The 23,281-nt window shown below is 37.2% G+C and overlaps 1 protein-coding gene across 1 annotated transcript in view; it reads right to left on the reverse strand.

The window, feature by feature from the left end:
• LVRN (laeverin) overlaps positions 1 to 23,281 on the reverse strand; it is a gene marked incomplete at both ends in the record, with an annotated part of 79,106 nt that overhangs the window by 24,475 nt on the left and 31,350 nt on the right. The window contains 9 exons of the mRNA XM_080699290.1: positions 933 to 988; positions 3,858 to 3,997; positions 5,025 to 5,101; positions 6,928 to 7,100; positions 8,022 to 8,087; positions 8,179 to 8,244; positions 8,934 to 9,077; positions 14,375 to 14,488; positions 17,115 to 17,269. Of these exons, the coding sequence (XP_080555416.1) occupies positions 933 to 988; positions 3,858 to 3,997; positions 5,025 to 5,101; positions 6,928 to 7,100; positions 8,022 to 8,087; positions 8,179 to 8,244; positions 8,934 to 9,077; positions 14,375 to 14,488; positions 17,115 to 17,269 (991 nt within the window). The remainder of the gene's footprint in view (positions 1 to 932; positions 989 to 3,857; positions 3,998 to 5,024; positions 5,102 to 6,927; positions 7,101 to 8,021; positions 8,088 to 8,178; positions 8,245 to 8,933; positions 9,078 to 14,374; positions 14,489 to 17,114; positions 17,270 to 23,281) is intronic.

Consider the following 23,281-nt stretch of genomic DNA (forward strand, 5'->3'; position numbering starts at 1 on the left):
TGTAAGGTACTGAATTTAAATGACCACAGGATAAACATAAGACAGAAGAAAAGACAATTAGAATTGTCAAATTTGAATATTTATTGAGCATCATATGTTTGCTGGGCACTATACATATGCATAATAAAATAGTCACTGAAATCATAAGAATGAATGAGTTATTTACAGACAGAAGAAAATAACATAACCATGATTGGCCTTAAGGATGCTTTCAGCAGTAGGAAGAAGTGAAGTAAAACACATGAGGAGAATCAGGTTTTCCTATTAGAGTCTTGGGAAGCCAGAAAGGAAGTTTACAGGAGAATGTGGTCACCAGATTTAGAGTATCTCTAGTGACCATAGGAGTTTCAGCAAGGTATTGAGCAAGAGAATTAGTTACAAGTCACAGAGGGGAAATCAGTAAAGGCATGACATGTATACAAGAACTATGATAGGCAAAAGAGAGAACACACTATAGTTACATTATAGTGCTTAGGTTTATTGCCTGAAAATTTAAATTCAGAACATAATTTAACTGGTTAAATATTTAACAGTATAGTCTACACTGAGCAAATCTAATATATATATACATATATATATATTACTTATATCATATATAATAAGCACTAGGAAATATTTAATATTTAATAAGTATCATATTTAATAAGTATAATATATATGATACTTATTATATATAAACCTATCTCATTAAAATTATAACTACAACCATCAAAGTTGAGTAACAGAAATCACTCCAAAATCTTGTTGACAGCCTATTTATTTCCAGCAACTCTTGATGCTATAAAATTCCACTAGGAATACAGAATTTGATCCTAATCCCAATAGCTGAGGGATGGGTATACTAAATAAACAAATTAATAATGGTGAGGCTATTACTTTTATAAAGTTTTTAAAGTATATAATTAAACTATGAGAGATGCAAACATACTTACTTGGACAGGGAAAAAGCATCATTGATCAATTGTAGTCTATGAATAACAGGAATAGCCTACAGAATAAGATTCAAGTAAGTGTATCAAAAGGTGAGAATGTTTTCTAGTTAAATATCTTCAACAATAAGAACAATTTAAAGATCACCTCCACCTGCAAAGTACTTTCATGTGAATTACATCATCTAATTACTGAGGAGAGTCACCATACTTACTTTTTTTTTTTTTTTGCAGTACTGGGGATTGAACCCAAGGGCACTGTATCTTTGAGCTACACCCCAAGCCCTAGTTTTTAGTCTTTTTATCTGAGTTGCGAATGGAGATCATCTGGTCTCCACCTCCTGAATGCTGGAATTACAAGCGTGCACTACCATGCCCGTCATTCATTATTTGTGTTTTCAATAAGTGATTCCTCTTGACAATAATCACAATGTTTAATATGGCAGAATGTTTTACCAAAATACTCCCCAAAACATACCATGTTAAAAATAAAATAGGCAACCAAATTTTAAAGGCATCTCTAACACAGAAAGTACACATTAAATTGTATCACAATGGCAAAATTATTTTTAGGGGATTTTTGGCACAAGGAGGCTTTAGATAAATATCATTTGGCACAATTTTGGTACTATTGTAGTATTCTTTAATGGTTATCCATCTTCTAAAGTTTCTACTAATGCAATATAATTCTACCAGCAGAGCCCAGTATGTCTATGGAAAGAAAGGTGTCAACTCCTTGCACAAATCTAGCTTCTGCCTAACACCCCCTAACCCAGCACTGCCCAGCCACAGGACTCAGAAGTCAGCTTCAGCTCTCTGACCAGGCCCAAGGCCTCCCACACCAGGCCTTCCTGCTTCCCAGCATGCTGATACAGCTGGTCTCAGAAAATTTATCTTTACAATATTACTCCAAGCACCTAGGCAGGCCAAGCTTAATTCTTCCTTTGGTAATAGTCTCAATTCTTTTCTGACAGCATTAACACATTTTCTAGATCAACATTATTAATACAAAGGCTGTTTTATTTGCTCACCAATTATGTTGTAGAAAGAAGTGACCTTAGTTTCTCAGTAAGTACATCTACAATGGTTTTTAGGAATTATTGCTATAATGGCATAACTTAGTACTTTCGTAGCCCAAAGGGCCCTTAGAAACTAATAAGCATTTGGCCACTCTGGTAAAGGTCTTTGTAAAAATATATTATGATAAGTGGCTTTTGTAGCTTTACTAAAAATTTCAACAATAATTTAAAGTACCAGGGATTGAACCCAGGGATATCCTACCCCCAGGTAACAACCCCAGCCCCTTTTATAGTTTTAATTTTGAAATAGAATCTTGCTAAATTGTTGAGGGTCTCACTACATGGCTGAGGCTGGTCTCCAACCTGTGATCCTCCTGTCTCAGCTTCCCAAGTACAGCCTTCTGTACTGGGAATACAGGCATGAGCCGCCATGCCTCTCTACTATAACAATTATTTTAAATTACTAAACTGTTCAGAACACCTAAATTGAGTCTGGTCTCTGTTAAGCAAAATATGCGTATTGTCTAATCTTTGCAGCAATGTTTAAGGCCAGTACATTACACTCATTATACAGGTAAGAAAATTGAGCTGCTAGTCATAGAAGAGGCCTACGATCACACTTCTAGTAAATGATGAACAAAACATGAAACATGAATGTAAGTCTATCTGACGCAGAACTCATGCTCTGGCCAATTTGCTGCTCTGCCTCCTCTGCTGAAAGCTGCTATGGGCCTCCTGGGCCTTGAACAGAGAGGCGCTCAAGAGACCTTTAGTTCAACACTCAATTATATGAATGGAGTCTAAGCTAACTGCCAGGGCTCCACAACAAGGCACAGGAGAATCAACTTTATAGACTGCAAAGCCATCATCTATCTCTACCAGTGGACAGTGGCTTAATTCAACCAATTAAAATTGGATTAACTGGGCTAGCCAACTTTAATTTTATAGTGCTTTATAGCTATTATTTATTTATTTATTTATTATTTTGGTACTACAGATTTAACCAGTATCATTGATAATCCATGTGCCGCTTTGGGAAGTAAAGAAAAAACTTAATTTTTACACATAAGAATATACACACTAGCTGGGTGTGGTGGTGTACATTTGTAATCCCAGAACTTGGAAAGATAAGACAGAAGAATCCTAGGTTTGTTGACAGCCTTAGCTACTTAGTGAGGCCCTTTTCAACTTAGTGAGACCTTGTTTCAAAATAAAGAATAAAAATTAACTAATCATTAATTATTTTTTCTATATTTCTCTGAACTATACCTCCAGCCCTTTTTACTTTTTATTTTGAAATAGTATCTCACTAAGTTGCTGAGTTTAGCCTCGAATTTGCAATCCTTCTGTCTCATCCTTCAAAGTACTGAGATTACAGGTACAGGACACCTTGACTGTGCTAATATTTCTTTTTTGTGAATTAAATTTTATCTTCTCAGGGAAAGTAGGAATATGTTTTAAAAAGTAAAGTTAATATTTTCTAGCATATACTAAGTACCTATTTATGGGCTTAGAAGTGTTAAGTATATTTTTAACCTACATCATGTTTAGTCCTCATGTTGAATCAGATATGATAATATATTTATTTTAAAACAAAGAAATGGAACCAGAACATTTAGGAAACTTGCCATTGATCATAAAATAAATATTTAATGGGAAAATAATATTTGGTTCACATCTGAAAAGGTAAAATTATTTTGAAATGGCATAAAGAATATTCAAAACTACTGAACATTCAAGCATAAATTACCCTTTTTAAGAATAAGAAAAAGAAAAACTCTCCAGTATGGCTGTAGGTGAGAGGTAGAAATTAAGATGGATTCTCCCTCCACCAGAAAACTTGCCTTCTAAGAGATGGGAAAGCACACTATGAATAATACTGAATTAAAAACATCCAAAACAACCTTACCTTAGAATCTTTTTCAAGCTGCTGACTTAGTTTCTTCCAACCTAATTTATCATAATTTACTATATAATATCCAGTCATATTCAAATTTAAAATCACCCAGTCATGGTCAGACTCTGAAACTTGCATTTCAGGGAATACTTCTACAAAAAAAAAAAAAAGAAATTTTTGAATGGTATATTTTATTATTTTATTTTATTTTATTTGTTATGGTACTGGGGATGAAACGCAGGGGCATTCTACCTCTGAGGTATACTCCCAGACCTATTTTATATTTGATTTGGAAATAGGGTTCACTAAGTTGCTGAGAGCCTCGTTAAGTAGCTTCGAACCTGTGTGATCTTCCTCTTTCAGCCTCCCAAGTACTGGGATTACAATCATATGCCACCACGCCTGGTTTGAATAGTATATTTAAACATATATACATATATATTATATGTATATATGTTATATGTATATATTATATATATATTTGGCAGTACTGGAAATTGAATGGCATATTTAAATATATATTATATTCTATATATACATATACATATACATATATATTTGGCAGTACTGGGGATTGAACCCAGAGGATTCTACCTCTGAGCTACACCCTTAGCCCTATTTTTTATTTTGTTTTATTTTTTGAAACAGGGTCTCACTAAGTAGTGGAGGCTGGCTGCAAACCTTTGATTATCCTGTGTCAGCCTTCCAAGTACTGAGATTACAAGCGGTGTACCACCATGCCTGGCTAATATATTTTTATATAATACCCTTCCAACTCTAAACAATAAACGGAATAAAAACATTTAAAAATTCTAAATTATATACTGATCTTTCCATATAATTATATTTTTCATAAGAAATAGCTTTTGATTAGAAACTTCTTTAAAGAGGTAAGTTTAACAAGAATGATACATATGATATTTTTTAGTTTTAAGTGAGGTAGCTTTGCAAAAGTAGACATTTTAACATTTTATTCTTTGCCTTTATATGAATACTGTGGATATTTTTTGTATTGCTGCATTGCAGTTGTACTCACAGTGAGGTCGGAGTCACACACACACACACACACACACACACACACACACACACACACACCACATGCACACAGCATTCATTGCCTGGTTCCTTCTGATTCCCACCCCACTCACCCCAGAATGTTTAAGAAAAATTACTACTTACTACTGCTTTTATCTAACCACACTAAAGATTGTACAGCTCCATTTTTTATCCAAAGGATAGGGACAATCCACGTGCCACTTTGGAAAGAAAAAAAGCTTAGTTAATTTTCACACATAAAAATATACCCACTAGCAGGGTATGATGGCGCATGCTTGTAATCCCAGTACTTGGGAGCGAGAGAGGAGGATCCCTGGTTCATAGCCAGCCTCAGCTACTTAGTGAGGCTTTCTGCAACTTAGAGAGACCTTGTTTCAAAAATAATAAAAAATAGGGCTGGAGTATAGCTCAGAGGTAGAATGCCCCTGGGCTCCATCTCCAGTAACACACACACACACACACACACACACACACACACACACACAATATACACACTGAGCCAATATTAAAGAACTGATAAAATACCAGACAGAACTAGAATCCTTTGTTCATACCCACTGGAAATGTAGGACTTTGTTCTTAGGATTATTAGGATTATTACTGGCTTTTCATGTGTCTCTTTGTTGTATTTTAAGGATTTACTTCTTCCTATAATGTAGTAGCTACTAAGACTGTTTTATGCTAGGGGCAGTGGCGCAAGCTTGTAATCCCCACTCTTGGGAGGCAGAGACAGGAGTATCGCACAGGTTCGAAGCCAGCTGCACTGTCTTAAGAGACCCTGTTTCCAAATAAAAAATATATATATTTATAAAATAGGTCTGGGAGTGTAGTCTGGATGTAGGAGGCTTTCCAGGAACCCCATTACCACACACACACACACACACACACACACACACACACACGCACACGCACATGCACACGCATACACACACACGCATGCACAGACTGTCTTACACCTGTTTTTGTTAAATTATAACCACTTTGCCTCACTGAAGGTCATTCAAGTTTACAAACAGACCCAAATCTGCCCCTGCCCAGAGAGGTTAAGGATAATTAAAGAAAAACTTGATAAACACTTTAAAATACTTTTCTGCCTCAAGCTTTCTCCCCATCTGAAATGTGTTCAATAGGACACATTTAGGAATTGGCCAGTATATTTATTGTGTCGGCCAGATTTGTTGAATGCCTGCATTTCCCCCACATTGCTGGCTGTGACCTGGTTGAAGCAGTAGACCATAAACAGCACATTAGTCACCCCGACAGACACATGACTTGGATCTGGGGCACTATTTCCAATCTTGCTCAAATCCTCACTCACCTGGTTTCTCAGACTTTCAACTGTGGGCCTGTGTTTGTCTGCACAGCTAAGATCCTCCTTTCTGCTCAAAAGCCAGAGAATATTACATTGAGAAGGAGGTTTGGGTCTCCTGTTTCTCTCCCTTGGGTTTTTAAAGAAAGTTTCCTCATTTATGCTGACACCCACTACAATGAAATCTGAGGATACATGATCTAACAAATTAAGGACAAGGAAAAGAAGGAGATGGTGATAAATGTCGGGCTCCAACTCATCATTTCACATTCGCAACAATCCTGATTTCCTGTGTATGCTATTACATTCATTTGATAGATAAGGCAAGTGAAACTCAGAGAGTTTAGCTAAGACTTCAGGTTTGAGTTTTGGTAAGATTGTGTTTGAACCCAGGTCTAAAAGCATCTAAAGACCACAGTTCCTGTGCTGATACTTCATTGCCTCTCACCCAGAATCCCAAGTAGTTCATTACCTCTGTCTAATGGGTGGGGTGGGATATATGACACTCCAAACTTTGGTGGCTGGGTGGCTCTAAACCCCAGGGGAGACCTCCCTGAACCTCTAACTGCAGACTTCATTCAGGACTCAGGGCAGGGGAGGGGCCTGCCTCACCCCAGCACACCATGCCATCCCTGCCAAGGCTCCCTCCCAACAGGGAGCTGGCTCCCTTCCATTCCCTCAGAGCTCAGCCCCAGGGCAGGTGGAAACTCTACCTACTTGTGGGTTAGAAGAGTTTGATTTTCTTCCTTCTCAAGATAAAATGGTTCCTGTTTCACAACGCCAGCAGACATATTTAAAGTGATGACTGGAAACCCACCCTGGTGTGTCCAACTGTCCATTATGCTTTTTACTGTGGCTGGCAACAGAATTTCACTCTGGTCATCTATGGCCTGGTTTATAAAATCATCACAAAAGCAGATACAGTTGTGAACAAAACCTGAAGTGGCAATCTCCTAAAAGAAACTAAACAGCTAAGGGAGTCCTCTTTTATGTAGTCATCCCCAGTGGTTGATATTCTGAACCAAATTCAGAACTCTGTTTATACCGCTTTCCTTTGGGATCTGAGGGAGATTAATCCTAGGATTCCCACAGATACCAAAATCCACACTCCTTATATAGAATGGAATAGTATTTACATGTAACCTATGCACACCTTCCGAATATATTAAATCACCTCTAGATTACTTATAATTCCGTTTATAATGCAAAGCTATAAAAATATGGTACTTGCCGGGCGTGGTGGCACATGCTTTTAATCCCTACGCTTGGGAGACTGAGATAGGAGGATCGCACAGGTTCAAAGCCAGCCTCAGCTACTTAGTGAGGCTCTCAGCAACTTAGTGAGACCCTATTTCAAAATAAAACATAAAATAGGTCTGGGAGTATAGCCCGGAGGTAGAAAGCCCCTGGGTTCCACCCCCAGTACCACCAAAAAAAAAAAATTTAGAGGAAAATGACAAGAAATAAAGTCTGTATGTGTTCAGTGCAGCTACAATCTTTTTTTCTACTATTTTTCATGTGGGTTGGTTAAATTCATGGGTGTAAAAAGTGCAGAGGGCTGACTATATATGAGTGGTGCCTTAGTGCATCCCCTCACGCATTCATTTATTCACTGAGTACATATTTCATGCATTCAGATGTGCCAAAGTCTGTTCTGGGCATAAGAATACAGTGAGGACAAAGACACAGGCCCTCGAGCTGATCAAAGAGAGTTGTTATTCTGTGACACTGTTACTGGCCCATGACCTCTGATCTTCTATGGTATCAAACAAAAAGCACAGCAAGAATGTCTCTGAAAGCAGGACACTTACCATTTGAAAATGCCTCCATAGATCATCTTGCTCAACATTTGAGTAAGAAAAGGTCCTCAAATATGACTGCAAAAATGTAGAAGCAAAGGCTGAAAAAATAGCATGCCAAAGCAATTTGTTTTGAGTTATCTGGGTAACAACTATTTTGTAAACTCACCTTAAGTGCACTGATAAATAAAGGCTCATTCAGGAAACTAGAAAGCATCCGGGCCATAGATGCTCCCTAGGACATAAGAAGTTGTTTATTATTTGAATAAAATTCAGTATCTACATACTGATACATTCTATTGTTATAAGCAATATTCTAAGAAATGCTCCTGACTGCATTTTGTACTTGAACTAAATATTTGAAATATCCCAAATGATGCTAAGAAAACAGTGAACTGTCACTTACTATTAGATAAAAGGTGAGCAAATGTCTTGTGTACAAACAGTTCAGTAGCCGGGCATGGTGGTGCATGCCTGTAATCCTAGTACTTGGAGAACGGAAACAAGAGGATCACAGATTCCAGACCAGCCTCAGCAATTTAGTGAGATTTTCAGCAACTGAGTGAGAACCTTCTTCAAAAATTGAAAAAAAAAAATTTAAAAGAGCTGAGGGTATAGCTCAATACCTACTACCAAAAAAAAATTTCTATGATACAAGGATTTGCCTTTAATATAGAATGCTGTTTGTATCTATTTATAATGGCAGATCGTATCTAGTGTCTAATGTGGGTTTGATTTAATATTTAATGTGGGTTTAATATCTTCTAAAAGAGAACTGATTTAATCACATTTTCTCAAACCCATTAATAAAATTAAGCCTGCATCAAAAATTTCAAGAAGCTTACTAACCTATCATTAGATTCTATTATATGTACCTTTCTATAAGACCACAGGGGAAAAAAAAATAAACATAACTGCTTTTACCTTATTATATGTAAATAGGTCAAAGAGTTCATTTATTTCACTTGTTTCTGTGAAATTTTCTACTCTCTTGGACACGGCTCTAGACACCAGGGCATGATCTTCTTTGAGGATATCATGTAAAAAGTGAGAATAAAAGATCTCATTCTATAAAGGAAAAGATTGAGCAAATTAACTTCTGAGATGTCACAGAAACACAAGTTTCAATGTTCCTAAAATATTTTCAAAAAGTGATACTGAGGGAGAAATAATATTTATGAATTTCAGTGTGCCAAAAAGAACTTCCTGAATAATATAATTGTATGATACTTTCCTTCCTATCCTGTGTCTTTTTTTTTTGGGGGGGGGAGGTCTGGAGATGGAACCCAGGGACATTCGACCTCCGAGCTACAGCCCCTGCCCTATTTTTTTATTCTTTATTTTGAAACTAGGTCTCACTGAGTTGCAGAGGGCCTCACTAAGTAGCTGAGGCTGTCGGCAAACCGCAATCCTCCATCTCAGCCTCCTGAATGCTGGGATTACAAGCGTGCGCCACCACACCCAGCTCCGATCCTGTGTCTTTTTAAAAATTTAATTAAACAATTCATTACATGTTAAAAAATTTAACATGGTTTCTATAAGCCACATACATTTTCCCTAAAGAGATCTGTGGCCATCTGACAGGGCCTCCCGGGGAGCAGGATTTCTATGTGGTTTCAGTCCTCTAGAATCTTATTAGTAATTATATTAGCGACTCCTTAAAGTTGATGAGTCTTTCTTTTTTTTTTCTTTTTTCTTTTTTTTTGGTGGTACTGGGGTTCCTGGAAGCCCTTCTTACCTTCGGGCTACACTCCCAGACCTATTTTTTTTTTTTTATAATTTTTTGAAACAGGGTCTCGTAAACCAGCACGGCTGGCTTCGAACCTGCGCGATCCTCCTGTCTCCGCCTCCCAAGCGCGGGGATTACAAGTGTGCGCCACCACGCCTGGCTGTCTTTTTATTTTTGAAACAGGGTCTGAGTTGTGAAGGGCCTCGCTAAATAGCTGAGGCTGTCTGCGAACCGTGAGATACTCGGGTCTCAGCTTCCCAAAATGCTAGGATTACAAGCATGCACCACCATGCCTGGCTTTCGCCTTAAGCTTTTTATTTTATTTGTTTGTTTGTTTTTTTGTTGGTGGTACTGGGGTTCCTGGAAGCCCTTCTACCTCCAGACTACACTCTCAAACCTATTTTATACTTTTTATTTGGAAACAAGTGATTGAGAAAACAGTGATAACAAAGAACTAACCAAATGGTACAAAGGAAGAAAAAGGCTACAATTTCAGTTTTATAAATGCCAGTAATACATTTTCATCAAGTTTTACCAGATTCTGATAATATCTTAGCTAATTTAGTTGCATTAAGAGGTAACTGAAATTGGTGTTAATGATATACTTTATTCAATTATGAAATTAGAGGGTGAATTTCTTTGCTTTATTCATTATTGACTTTAAGTACACTTAATTTGGAATATAACCAAATGCTTTTTAAAACCATTACAGATGACATTAACTACACATTATTCTATTTTATAAATGTGGAAAGGACTTTTGAAGACAGACTTATGACTGCAAAGTCACACATATGCAAAGTCACACATGTATGTATATAAAAAGTGACATAAAATGAACACAAACACATTCTATTAGATTCTTGAGGTTAAGAGTATTACCATGTGTTTTCTCTATAGAGCAGAACAGTGAAAAGCCCAGGCAGTTAAAGACCTGAGACTGAATCTCATCTCTGAGGAACTGGGCTACTTAATTATTTAATGCCCGTTTCCTCTTCTGAAAAACAAAAAAGACTACACTCCTATGACTGCTTTGAGGACTGAGTAAGATGATACATGCAGAGAACCCTCACTTCTAGGTTCTATGTTCTAGGTACCCAGTGAGTGGCAAATAAACACACAGTATCATTGCTATCAGCATCATTGTTCTCATCCTCAGAGTAGGCCCAGGCAACTGGATTATAGTCACAGTCTTGCCTAATAAAAATGACCTTGGTCACTAAAATTTCAGTCTCCTGCTCTATATAACAATGCCAAAAACCTTTCCAGGACAAGAAGGAGTGTGCACAGTCCAGTGGGAGGCACTGCAGAATGTCCTTCCAGGGATGAGGACATGGTGCAAGACATCTGCAGAGGCCAGGGCACCCTACCTCAGTGAGGCTGCCCTCCCTCAGAGCTTTGCAGATTCTGCAACTTCACAAATGAAGAAAAGAGCTTCTTAAAAACTATTTGTGGAAAAGCAAATAGATGCATGTTTTCTCCTGTATGTGAAAGCCAGAGAGATATTTGGAAATAAAAGGCAACATCAGATAGAAGCAGAGACTCCAGGGGAGTGACTGAGGGGAATTAGGGCAGGGAAAGGCTAGGATGAAGTCTTAAAGAATGCGTAGTTGAAATAATACTATGAATGCATAGAAAATCACCAATTTCAATCTCAAAGACATGTCAAGAGGATGAAGGACCCAGTGGAGAGGGAACCAAGAGCTGTGTGTATATATTTTTTCTGACACTGTACCTCAATATAATGTACAATTACAATGCACCAAATAAAAATAAGTAAAATGTTTGTATGGTGCCAACATAGATTTGTCTACTTTTTATTCTGAAAAACAATCAGCAAGCACAAGTATTTATCTACTATCATCACCTTTCATAAAAGAAAGGAAATTTACTATCAAAATAATGCAGTAATCTTCCAGATCCATAAATATATATCCATGGATTCCACTAACTGAAGATCAAAAATAGGGGGAAAATTTTATCTACAGATATTTTTCTTTTGTCATTATTTGCTAAACAAGGCCGGGCATGGTGGCACACACTTGTAATTCCAGTACTTGGGAGGCTGAAACAGGATAATTACAAGTTCAAAGTGTAGGAATGCTGGAAGAAGAGTCCCCCCCCCCAGCATGTGAATTAAGTTAGAGAAGACTTCTCCCCTATTAGGATTAAGAAAGTAGGATATAAAATAAGATATTAGTATATAGAGTTAAGATATAGATATAGAGTTAAGATATAGAAGTAAGGTAGGATTGGAAGCAGAATGAAAATCTGTAAGTCAAGCTGTCCTGGTTGCAGAATTCAAGGACCAGGGTAGGGGACCCGCCAGGTCAAAGCTTCTAATCTCCAGCTTGTCGGCCAAGGTCTCTGTCCTCCCCACGCTGCCCCCCACAGCTAAAAGCAACATGGGCCCCATCCCCATATCTCTGAGCCAGGTCAGCCCTCCCCCTCCAGCCTGGGGAACAAGGCCATGCTAATCTGCTCTCCAGGCAGATTCCTCAGCGCAGAGATAAGCCTGGCCCAGCCAACATGGATGGGAAAGGCAGCCCTAGGGAGCACATACCATAAGGGAGATAAGCAGTCTTTAGCAGGCTCTGATGTGTGTGGATGCATGTTTTAAAATTACTGGTTGTACTTGTTTGTCCTTGTATCTGATTGGTTGTATTCTAAGGTTGGTGGGCTCGGACTTTTGGCGGGCTCTGATGTGTGTAACCACTCCCTCCTGGGGCTATAAATCCAGACCTTGGAGTGAGCTCTGGGTTGAAACCTCGACCATTTAGTGTCTTGGTCTCGACCCCTGGCTTGCCGGGACAGAGCTGCAGCACAATAAACCTCGCTTGCATTTTACATCTCTTGTGAGTCCTTCGTTATTTGGGTTGGTGGGTGATTCTCGGACCCTTCAAAAGCTAGCCTCAGCAATGTAGCGAGGCTCTTAGAAACCTAGTGAGACCCTGTTTCCAAATAGAAAAATAAAATTGGGCTGGAGGCATAGCTTGGAAGTAGATGCCTCTAGGTTCAATTCCCAGTACAAAAATTTATTTTCTAAACAATATAGCATAACAACTATTTGCATTTATTTATATTGTATTAGGTATTACAAGTAAACTAAAGATTTTTTAAAGTCTATGGAGAATGTTCGTAAACTAAATGCAAATAATACACCATTGTTATATACAGGACTTGAGCACTAATAGATTTCTCTATGTAAGGAGTATCCTGGGACCAACCCATGATAGAAGCAGAAGGACAAATGGAGAAAGAACACTATCTTGTAATTTCATTTTTATAGTAGTAAGGATTGAACCCAGGAGCATTCTACCTCTTAAATACACTCCCAGCCCTATCTTTCTATTCTTTATTTTGAAAGAGGGTCTCACTAAGTTGCAGAGGTCCCACTAAGTAGCTGAGGCTGCCCATGAACCTGGGATCCTCCTGTCTCAGCCTCCCAAGTACTGGAATTATAAGCATGTGCCATCATATCTGGCTTAGAATGTTTTTAAAAAGTCATAGATTTAACTAGTAGGGAAGATCTGGCCAATGGAGAGAAGCATTTCAAATACCAATACATTCTTGAATGACTGAGGATAGGAAAAGAGAAGTCAAGAATCTAGCCTTGGAAAGGTGTGATAAAGAGGCTGGCTTGTAGCAGAAAGGAACAATCCCCAACCAAAGCTGACAGGGCAAAATGAGGTGGGGTGGGGTGGGGTGCCAGCCAAGAAAAGACCTCTGTTTTTAAAGAAGCAGGGTCTGTATCAAAAGATGACATTAATTCCAGAAATTTAAATATCTAAATCAAATCAATTTAGTTCTATCATGTCATTCTGAAGGGACTACCTAATTACTCGAAATTAAATTTCAGAAATATAATAGTTGAAATCAGATTTTCATATCCATAAATTTATATTTCTATACGTATCACTCGTGTGTGTGTGTGTGTGTGTGTGTGTGTGTGTGTGTGTGTGTTAGTGGGGATTGAACCCAGGGGAATTCTACCTCTGAGCCACAAACTCAGCCCTTTTTATTTTGAAACAGAGTCTAGCTAAGTTGCTGAGGTTGGTCTTAAACCTGTGGTCCTCTTGTCTCAGTCTCCCAAGTACTGAGATTACAGGTGTGAGTCACCATGTCTGATTACATATTACTTCTTAATCAGAAAAACAGTATCAGCAATAGCACTTAATGAATCATTAAAAGTAGCATATAACTACTTTTAGTGACTCATTAAGATCATAAGATTATCATTAAGATCAGGGACTGCAGAATAAAACTGCCTTAAAATTTAGTCTAGGTAGGAATAAGTGAAAACAACCAAAATCTAACAAAAAGACAAAAGCACCTTATAAGATGATACAAAATATTAGGCAATCATTAAAAAGTTTGTTTGTATATAAAAATGATTTCACAATGTCTAGAAATGCTTCTGATATAATAGAGAGAAGAGAAAGCATTACAAATATGTAATTCTGACTTTGAAAAATAGTTACAATAGGTAAAAGCCTGGAATAAAATATATACAAAAGATAACATAGATCATCTCTGGTATTACTATTATAATTTACTATTTTATAGATTTTAGTAATAAATTTGCATTATATTATAATTAGGAGAAAATAATTTAAAATAAATATAACATACTTACTCTTGGGAGTTTAGGATTGAAGTAGTTAATTATTCCAAGCTCAAAATAAGATGCAAAACCCTCATTGAGCCAGATATTGTTCCACCAATTCATGGTAACCAAGTTTCCAAACCACTTTTGGAGATGGGGGGGAAAACTTATTTAAAATTCAGTTATATTTACAGTAATTGCATGTTTAATCAAAAAGACATAATTAAATGTTATTTGCCATCAATAATAAAACTTGAAAACAAGACTCCATAAAGCAGGTTGCTGTTTTAACATGAAGAAACACTGTGCATTTCTCTTAAATAATTATTTACACCACAATAAAAACAACTTTTGTTTTTAGGTTATGATGTTCAAGCATAAGGTCAGCTAAAGTGTTTTTCCTTTTTTTCTTTTTCTTTTCTTTTCTTTCATGTGGTACTGACTGAGGGTTGAACCCAGGGACACTCTACTACTGAGCTACTTCTAGCCCTCTGTATATTTTATTTGGAGATACAGTTCACTAAGTTGACCAGCTAGTTTTGAATGTGGGACCCTCCTGCCTTGGCATCTAGGATCCCTGAGATTATAGGCATGTGCCTTGGCACTTTAGAGTAGCATTTCTTAAAATGTTTACATTGCTCAACTAACTTCCTTCCTTCCTTCCTTCCTTCCTTCCTTCCTTCCTTCCTTCCTTTTTATGGTACTAAGGATAGAACCCTGGGACTTTCTACCTCCAGACTGCACTCCCAGACCTACTTTATACCTTATTTGGAAACAGGGTCTCACTAAGTTGCTGAAAGCCTCACTAAGTAGCTGAGGCTGGCTTCGAACCTGTGTGATCCTCCTGTCTCAGCCTCCCAAGCACGAGGATAACAAGCGTGTACCACCATGCCCAGCTGCTCAAAAATTTTTTTTTAGTTAAATAAAGCAGAAGTCCTGCATGCTGACTTCCTACCTACTAATCCTCACACTTTATAATCTAAACAGGATTTTGCTGTGAACAGTTGCCGTGTTTTATTTTATTTATTTTATTTTTTTAGTGGTGGTACTGGGGTTCCTGGAAGCCCTTCTACACCTGGGCTACACTCTCAGACCTATTTTTTATTTTTTTTTTAATTTGAAAACAGGGTCTCTTAAGCCAGCGAGGCTGGCTTCAAACCAGCGCGATCCTCCTGTCTCTGCCTCCCAAGCGCCGGGATTACAAGTGTGAGCCACCACGCCCTGCAGTTGTCATGTTTTAAAACATGATCTGGACACACACACAAATCACTCAAGCAATTATATGTTCTGCATTGTGATCCAGCTGTAATTATTTTCTATTTATGCTAAACAGAAAAAATATGTGGACTTTTAACAGAACTGGGAAAGAAAAATAATAATTTCCAAAACAAACCCATGCCCTGGTATTAACCAAGTTAGTACAACAGCTGTTAGCAGCCTGTCTTCTAAAACAGTATGTGATTTAGGCTCTAATAAATGATGATGTTTAAGGTGATTGGTCAAAACTTGAGAGAGTATATGACATCATGTGGTTATCCAATCCTAAATTGTTCTTTTCTGAAATTCATGGAACCATATAATTAGGAAGATAAAACTTTCATGGTTGAGATCTTTTCTTTTCTTTTCTTTTCTTTTTTCTTTTCTGTTTTCTTTTTTTTTTTTTTTTTTGTGGTACTGGAGATGGAACCCAGGGGCATTCTACCTCTAAGTTACACCCCCAGCCTTATTTTTTTTTATTCTTCATTTTGAAACAGGGTCTCACTGAGTTACAAAGGGCCTCACTAAGTAGCTGAGGCTGTCTGTAAACCACAATCCTCCTGTCTCAGGCTCCTGAATGATGAGATTACAAGCATGTGCCACCACACCAAGCTGAGATTATTTCTTGACAAATGTGTGTTAATGAAATAGAGACTAAATTCTACTCTAGATATGAGATTCAGCATCAAATAAAATGGCTAACCTGAAACCACAACTTGAAAGTACAGAGATCTAAAGAAATGAGTCTTTGTTTATACTGCCTTTGCTGATGCAGCTTGAGGTTTAATTATTGTTCCTCATGCTAACATTTTGCCTGGACCCATTTATCTTTTCTCCAAAGTAAAATTAAACTGTGCAATATCCATCAATGAAACGCATATATCTTTTAATGACCCCTTTGACCAACTCTCTCTCTCTCTCTCTCTCTCTCTCTCTCTCTCTCTCTCTCTCTCTTGCTTTCTCTCTTCTCTTCTTTCTTTCTTTTTGTGTTACTGGGGATTGAACCCAGGAACATGCTATATATGAGTTAAATCTGCAGCCCTTTTCTTAATTTCTTTTTAATTTTAAAACACGGTCTTGCTTAGTTTCTGAAGGTCTCATTAAACTGCTGAGGCTGGCCTCGAACCTGAGATTCCCCCAGGCAGGATGTACTATCAGACCCAGCAGAATATCTCTTAATTTTAAGGGAGAGTGAAAAACAAGTACTCATAGTTCTGCATGGCTTACTCTCCTGGAAGAGGACTTTATGGAGCAAAGTTGATCTTTGGATGTAAATCTTTGACCCTTGACTGGACCTTGCAGTTTCACTAATCACCAATAGCGCAAATGTAACCAGAACCCCACCCTGCAAATCCTTCTTTGCTTTAACTCATTGTCATGCTTTTTAAGAAAAGTATTTTTTCTTTTTAAAATATTGGTATGAAGTAAGGATTTTGGAGTTATTTTGGGATTTTTGGTGAGTAGCTCAAAAATTCCTTCATATAAAATAGGAAAAAAATATTTTACCACATGCCTGGTGTCCGATCTCATGGGAGACAATGTAGGAAATCACAGTCTTTTTTTCTGTCAGTTGATCACTTGGTCGTAGTAACAAAAATGATTCATCAAACATCAACAGTCCCCAATTTTCCATTGCACAGTTGTCAAAAACAGGCAGGGCAACTATATCTAAGATTTAAGTGGAGAACAAAATGAAATAAGCTCTTCTCCCAAAATTAGATTTTAGCTACAAATTATCCCCAAATGAAATCATATAATTACTGAGAAATGTAAAAATATTTATAACATGAGTGGATAAGAGGCTTCTAAAAGATTAATAGTAAAGACAAAGACAGAAATAAATTGTTTTGACTACATAAAAATCAAATATTCTTGATAAAAGAATTGTATCTAAAACATATAAAAAATTCTTAAAACTCAACAATAATAAAACAAAACTGGCAAAACATCTGGAATGATACTTCACTAAAGAAGAGAAACAAATGGCAAATACATATAAAAAGATTCTCCGTATCATTTATTATTAGATAATTGCAAATTAAAATGATATTTCACTACACAGACTATAAGTTTTGAACATAATTAGAAAATGGAACAGCTGCTAGAATGACTAAAATAAAATAAAAAAAAAACCCAGCAACACTGCAGCCGGCAAGGATGCAGAGTAGCAGGAACTCTCAGTCCTAGGGATGTAAAACAATAGCCACTTTTGACACCCTGGTAGTTTCTTTTAAAAGCTCACCATAAGATCTAACAATTGCACTCCTAGGCATTTAACCAAAACAGCAGCAGACTCATGTTTTCAAGACAAAAAAAACCTATACACATGTATTTGTAGAAGTTTTACTCACAACTGCTAAAAACAGGAAGCAGCCGGGCATGGTGGTGCACCCTGGTAATCCCAGTACTTGGGAGGCTGAGACAGGAGGATCATAGTTCTCAGCCAGCCTCAGCTACTTAGTGAGGCCCTCTGCAACTCAGTGAGACCCTGTTTCAAAGTAAAGAATAAAAAATGGGTCTGGGTGTAAAGCTTGGATAGAATGCCCCTGGGTTCCTACCACAGTACCGCAAAAAAAAAAAAAAAAAAAAAAAAAATGAGGGAACTTTCTGCACTTTGTACACTTTTTTTTTTTTTTTTCAGTATTGGGGATGGAACCCAGGGGCATTTTACCTCTGAGCTATACCCTCAGCCCTACTTTTTATTCTTTATTTTGAAACAGGGTCTCACTGAGTTGCAAAGGGCCTCACTAAGTAGCTGAGGCTGGCTACGAAACAAGAAATTTATTATTAGATAATTACAAGCATGTGCCACCATGCCCGGCTTCACAATTTTTTCGTCAACCTAAAAATGCTCCCAAAAACCCACAAAGTTTTCAAAAATTAAATACCTTAGTTCACCAAAAAGCACAATAAAAAATTTGAAAGAGAAATTACAAACTAGAAAACATATTTGCAGTGTAACAACAAAAAACTAGAAAAGATATATAGAGAGAATTTATTATACATATATAACATGTATTATTATACTATATGTTGTATACTATAGTGTACATTATATGTACACTATTACATATTACATATTGTATATTATACTATATAACATGTTATATTATGCATAGTAATATATTATAAATTTATTACATATTTACAAGTGATATAAGTAATATATAAATGATATATACATACACAAACATACACATACATATATAAACTCAATTTAAAAAAACATACTCAGGAGGTTGTTGTAGGAGAATCACTCAGTCCTAGAAGTTCAAGATCAGCCTCAACAACATAGTGAGACCCCATCATAAAAAAATAAAAAAGTAATTCACCAGAAAAACAATTTAAACAGTCAAAAATCATATTTAAAATGTTAGCCAGTTATGGTGGTGACTCACAGGTTTGCAGCCAGCCTCAGCTACTTAGTGAGGCCTTCTACAATTTAGTGAGACCTTGTTTCAAAATAAAGAATAAAAAAATAGGCCTAGGGGTATAGCTCAGAGCTAGAATGCCCCTGGGTTCCATCCCCAGTACCATATAAATAGATAAATATATAAGGAAAGGAATGAAGGAAGGAAGGAAGGAAGGAAGGAAGGAAGGAAGGAAAGAAGAAAGAAAATGTAAACCTGATGTTATCAAAAAAGAAAAAAATGATATAACTCTTTCAAATGAGTAAGATTCATAGTTAATATTGGTGTATGTATAGAAAAATTGGCACACAGCCTGTTGGTAAAAATGTCATCTACTACAATCTGGAAAAAATCTGGAGCAATCTGGAAAAAAGGGCCTCATAATCTTTAAAAATTTGGTGGCCTATGACTTAACCATTTTACATTTAGGATTTATATTGAGGGAAATAATGAATATGTAATTAATAATTAATATTTAATTAATAATATTTAAAACATTTCCTTATATGGATCGTGTGTGTGTGTGTGTGTGTGTGTGTGTGTGTGTGTGTATGTGTGTATGTGTGTGTATTACTGGAAACTGAACTTGAACCCAGGGGTATTCTATCTCTGGGAGACATCTCCAACCCTATTTTATTTTAAAACATGGTCTCACTAGATATTAGCCCTTCATCAAATTAATGGCTGGTAAGATCTTCTCCCATTCTGTAGGCATTCTCTTTAGGTTCTTGGTGGTTTCTTTTGATGAGAAGAAACTTTTTAGTTTGATGCCATTGCACTTGTGTGTGTGTGGTGTTGGGGTTCCTGGAAGCCCTTCTACCTCTGAGCTACACTCCCAGACCTATTTAATGCTTTTTTATTTTTGGAAATAGGGTCTCTTAAGCCCGCGTGGCTGGCTTCGAACCTGCGTGATCCTCATGTCTCCGCCTCCCAAGTGCGGGGATTACAAGCGTGCGCCACCACTACTAGTGTGCACTTGTTAATTCTTGTTTTAATTTCCTGAGCTTTGGAGGTCTTGTTGAGAAAGTTACTGCCTGTTCCTGTATGTTGCAGTGTTAAGCCTATGCCCTCGTCTAATAGCTTCACAGTCTCTGGTCTAATTTCTAAGTATTTGATCCATCTCGAGTTGATTCCTGTGCACGGTGAGAGGTAAGGATTTATTCCATCTTTCTACAAATGGATAGCCAATTCTCCCAGCATCATTTGTTGAAAAGGCTGTCTTTTCTCCAGCATATGAATTTGGCCCCTTTGTCAAAGATTAATTGACAAAGGGGCCAAAGTGTGTGGGTTTGTTTCCAAATCTTCTATTTTATTCCACTGGTCAGGATGCCTGTTGTGCCAATACCATGCTGTTTTGACTACTAATGCTCTGTAGTATAATTTGAAGTCCCAGAATATACAAAGAGCTCAAAAGACTCTACACTAGCAAAACAAATAACCCAAACAAGAAATGGGCAACTGAACTGAATAGACACTTCACAAAAAAAGAGATGCAAATGGCCAATAGATACATGAAAAGATGTTCTACATCACTGGCCATCAGGGAGATGCAAATTAAAACTACACTGAGATTCCATCTAACCCCAGTCAGAGTGGCAAGCATAAAGAAATCAAATAATAACAAATGTTGGTGAGGATGTGGGGAAAGAGGAACTCTTTTATACTGTTGGTGGGAGTGCAAACTAGTTCAGCCACTATTGGAATCAGTGTGAAGATTCCTTAGAAAACTGGGAATAGATCCACCATATGATCCAGCTCTACCATTCCGGGGTATTTTTCCAAAGGGGTTGAAATCAGAGAACTACAGTCACATATACATACCCATATTCATAGCAGCACAGTTTTTAACAGCCAAAATATGGAACCAACCTAGGTCTCCATCAACAGATGAATGAATTGCAAAATTATGGGAAATACACACAATGGAATTCTATGCAGCTATAAAAAAGAACAAAATCATGCCATTTGCAAGAAGATGGAAAGATCTGGAGAACATTACATTGAGATCAGTGAGGCACAGAAAAAAAAGGGACATGTTTTCTCTAATATGCCCAAACTAGGCAGCACTGGGGATACCAGAGGGACTCCAGATAATGAAGGGGAAATCTCAGCAAAGCTAGAATAGAAGGGTAGGAGAGGAAGAAGGCTGAGGTTGATTAATGGAGGAGCTATATCCAAATATGTGTAAAAGTATGAATATAGCAGGGTTAATCTAGACACTCATTGTTGGGAGGGGGAGGGGAACCAGGGTGGGGGAAAGGACACCAAACACAGTCTAAATGTATACCATTTTCAATATGTTCCACATATAAATAAAATTAAAAGTTGCTCAGGTCCTCACTAAATTGCGGAGGCTGTCCTTGAATCTGCGATTCTCCTGTCTCAGCCTCTCAAGTACTGGGATTACAAGTATAGGTCACCATATCAGGCTCTGCTTTTATTTGTTATTCAGAAACAGGCCTTCCTAAATTGCTGAGGCTGGCAGCAAGCTTGTGATCCTCCTGTCTCAGCCTCCCAAGTACTGGTATTACAAAGTATTATACTCAGCTCTTTATTTTTAAAGTAGCCAATGAAAACTGGTAGAATCACTTTGACTGCTCAACCACAGAGGATTAAATTGCTTTGTTAAATTAATGTGCACAAATTTTGATAATGATACAATAAAATATTTAGTCATTGGCATCCTGTTGCTATATACAATTATCTTTTTTTAAAAAGCCATTAAAAAAAATTAGTGCCATGGAATGCCTGTAATCTTAGTACTTGGGAGACTGAGACAGGAGGACAGCAGGTTTGAGGCCAGCCTCAGCAAGGCCCTCTGTAACTTAGGGAAACCCTGTTTTAAAATAAAATATAGCTCAGAGGTAGAATGCCCCTGGGTCCAACTCCCAGTTTAAAAAAGAAGCCATTCGAAGCTGGGCGTGGTGGCGTACACTTGTAATTCCCGCACTTGGGAGGCAGAAACAGGAGGATCCCGCAGGTTTGAAGCCAGCTGTGCTGGCTTAAGAGACCCTGTTTCCAAAAAAAACAAAAAAAGTATAAAATTGGTCTAGGAGTGTAGCCCGGAGGTAGAAGGGCTTCCAGGAACCCCAGTACTGCAAAAAAAAAAAAAAAAAAAAAAGCCATTCGAAGAACAATGTCAACTCTATGGTACAATTTTCTGTTAAAAACAAAGCAAATACAGGATGCATGCTCTAAGAAGCCATCTTGCTTCATATACTCAGTAGTTAGATTGAGTAAGATCCTTGATTCTTGATAAACTATCATCATTAGTTCATACATGGCCATGTTTTATTTTACTAAAATAACTGACTCACCTAAAAAAATAATATAATCATCCCTGAATGTACTGCTTAACTACCATTTACAACAGGGTTGTGCCAAACATTTTTTTCCATGAAGGGCCCGATGGTAAATATTTTCAGTTTTATGGGCTCTATTTCCTGTCACATTTTATGCTTACCATTCCCTTGCTTTAAAGAAATACATATGCATTTATACGGTGAGAGAATTTGGATGTTTTTTATCTTTAGAATCAGTGTTTCATCAATAGTATATAGTCTTCCATTGTGTGAATGTGCCACCATTTATTTATCAAATCTATCAATGACCACTTTTTGTTATTTTCATTTTGGGCTATTATAAAAAGTAAAGCTATAACATTCTCTCTCACATCTCATAGTGCATACGTGTTCAACTTCTTCTTAAGGATATATCTAGGAATGATATTCTTCTAATGATGAACACTAAAGATGATAAATGTGCTTCAAAAGGGTTGTAACAATGAATACTCTTGTTAACAGTGCTGCATTCTCCAACACCTGAATCAAATAATTTCTATAGTATTTTGATAATTTAGTTTGCTTTTGACTTTAAGCGAAGTGAATTTAAATGATAATAAACTAGAAGCACAACATGTGAGACACACAGCTTTCCTATGACTCACCAGGAGTGAAGATGTGGCGTATGTGGGAAGCACTGGTGAGGACGGCACTATTGGTTTTGTCTTGTTTTATGAGTGACTCAACCATGAGTTAAAGTAATTAACATGCATTAGTGTATCTTTCTTCTAAAGATCCAGCAACAGAGAAACTCCTTATTTTAATCACCTGCCAATTAAAATGAAGATTTAACACCTATGGGTGCTCATAGGATAATACTGGTCAAGATGCTACAAGGGATATTTTTTAAAGTATCATAGGTGGTGGTTGGATGGAGGAAGATGGGAATGGAGTAAGACCCTAAGGAGAACTTGCCTCTAATTGTCTCA

The sequence above is a fragment of the Muscardinus avellanarius genome, assembly GCF_963383645.1.
Source record: "Muscardinus avellanarius genome assembly, chromosome: 7".
Taxonomy (NCBI): domain Eukaryota; kingdom Metazoa; phylum Chordata; class Mammalia; order Rodentia; family Gliridae; genus Muscardinus; species Muscardinus avellanarius.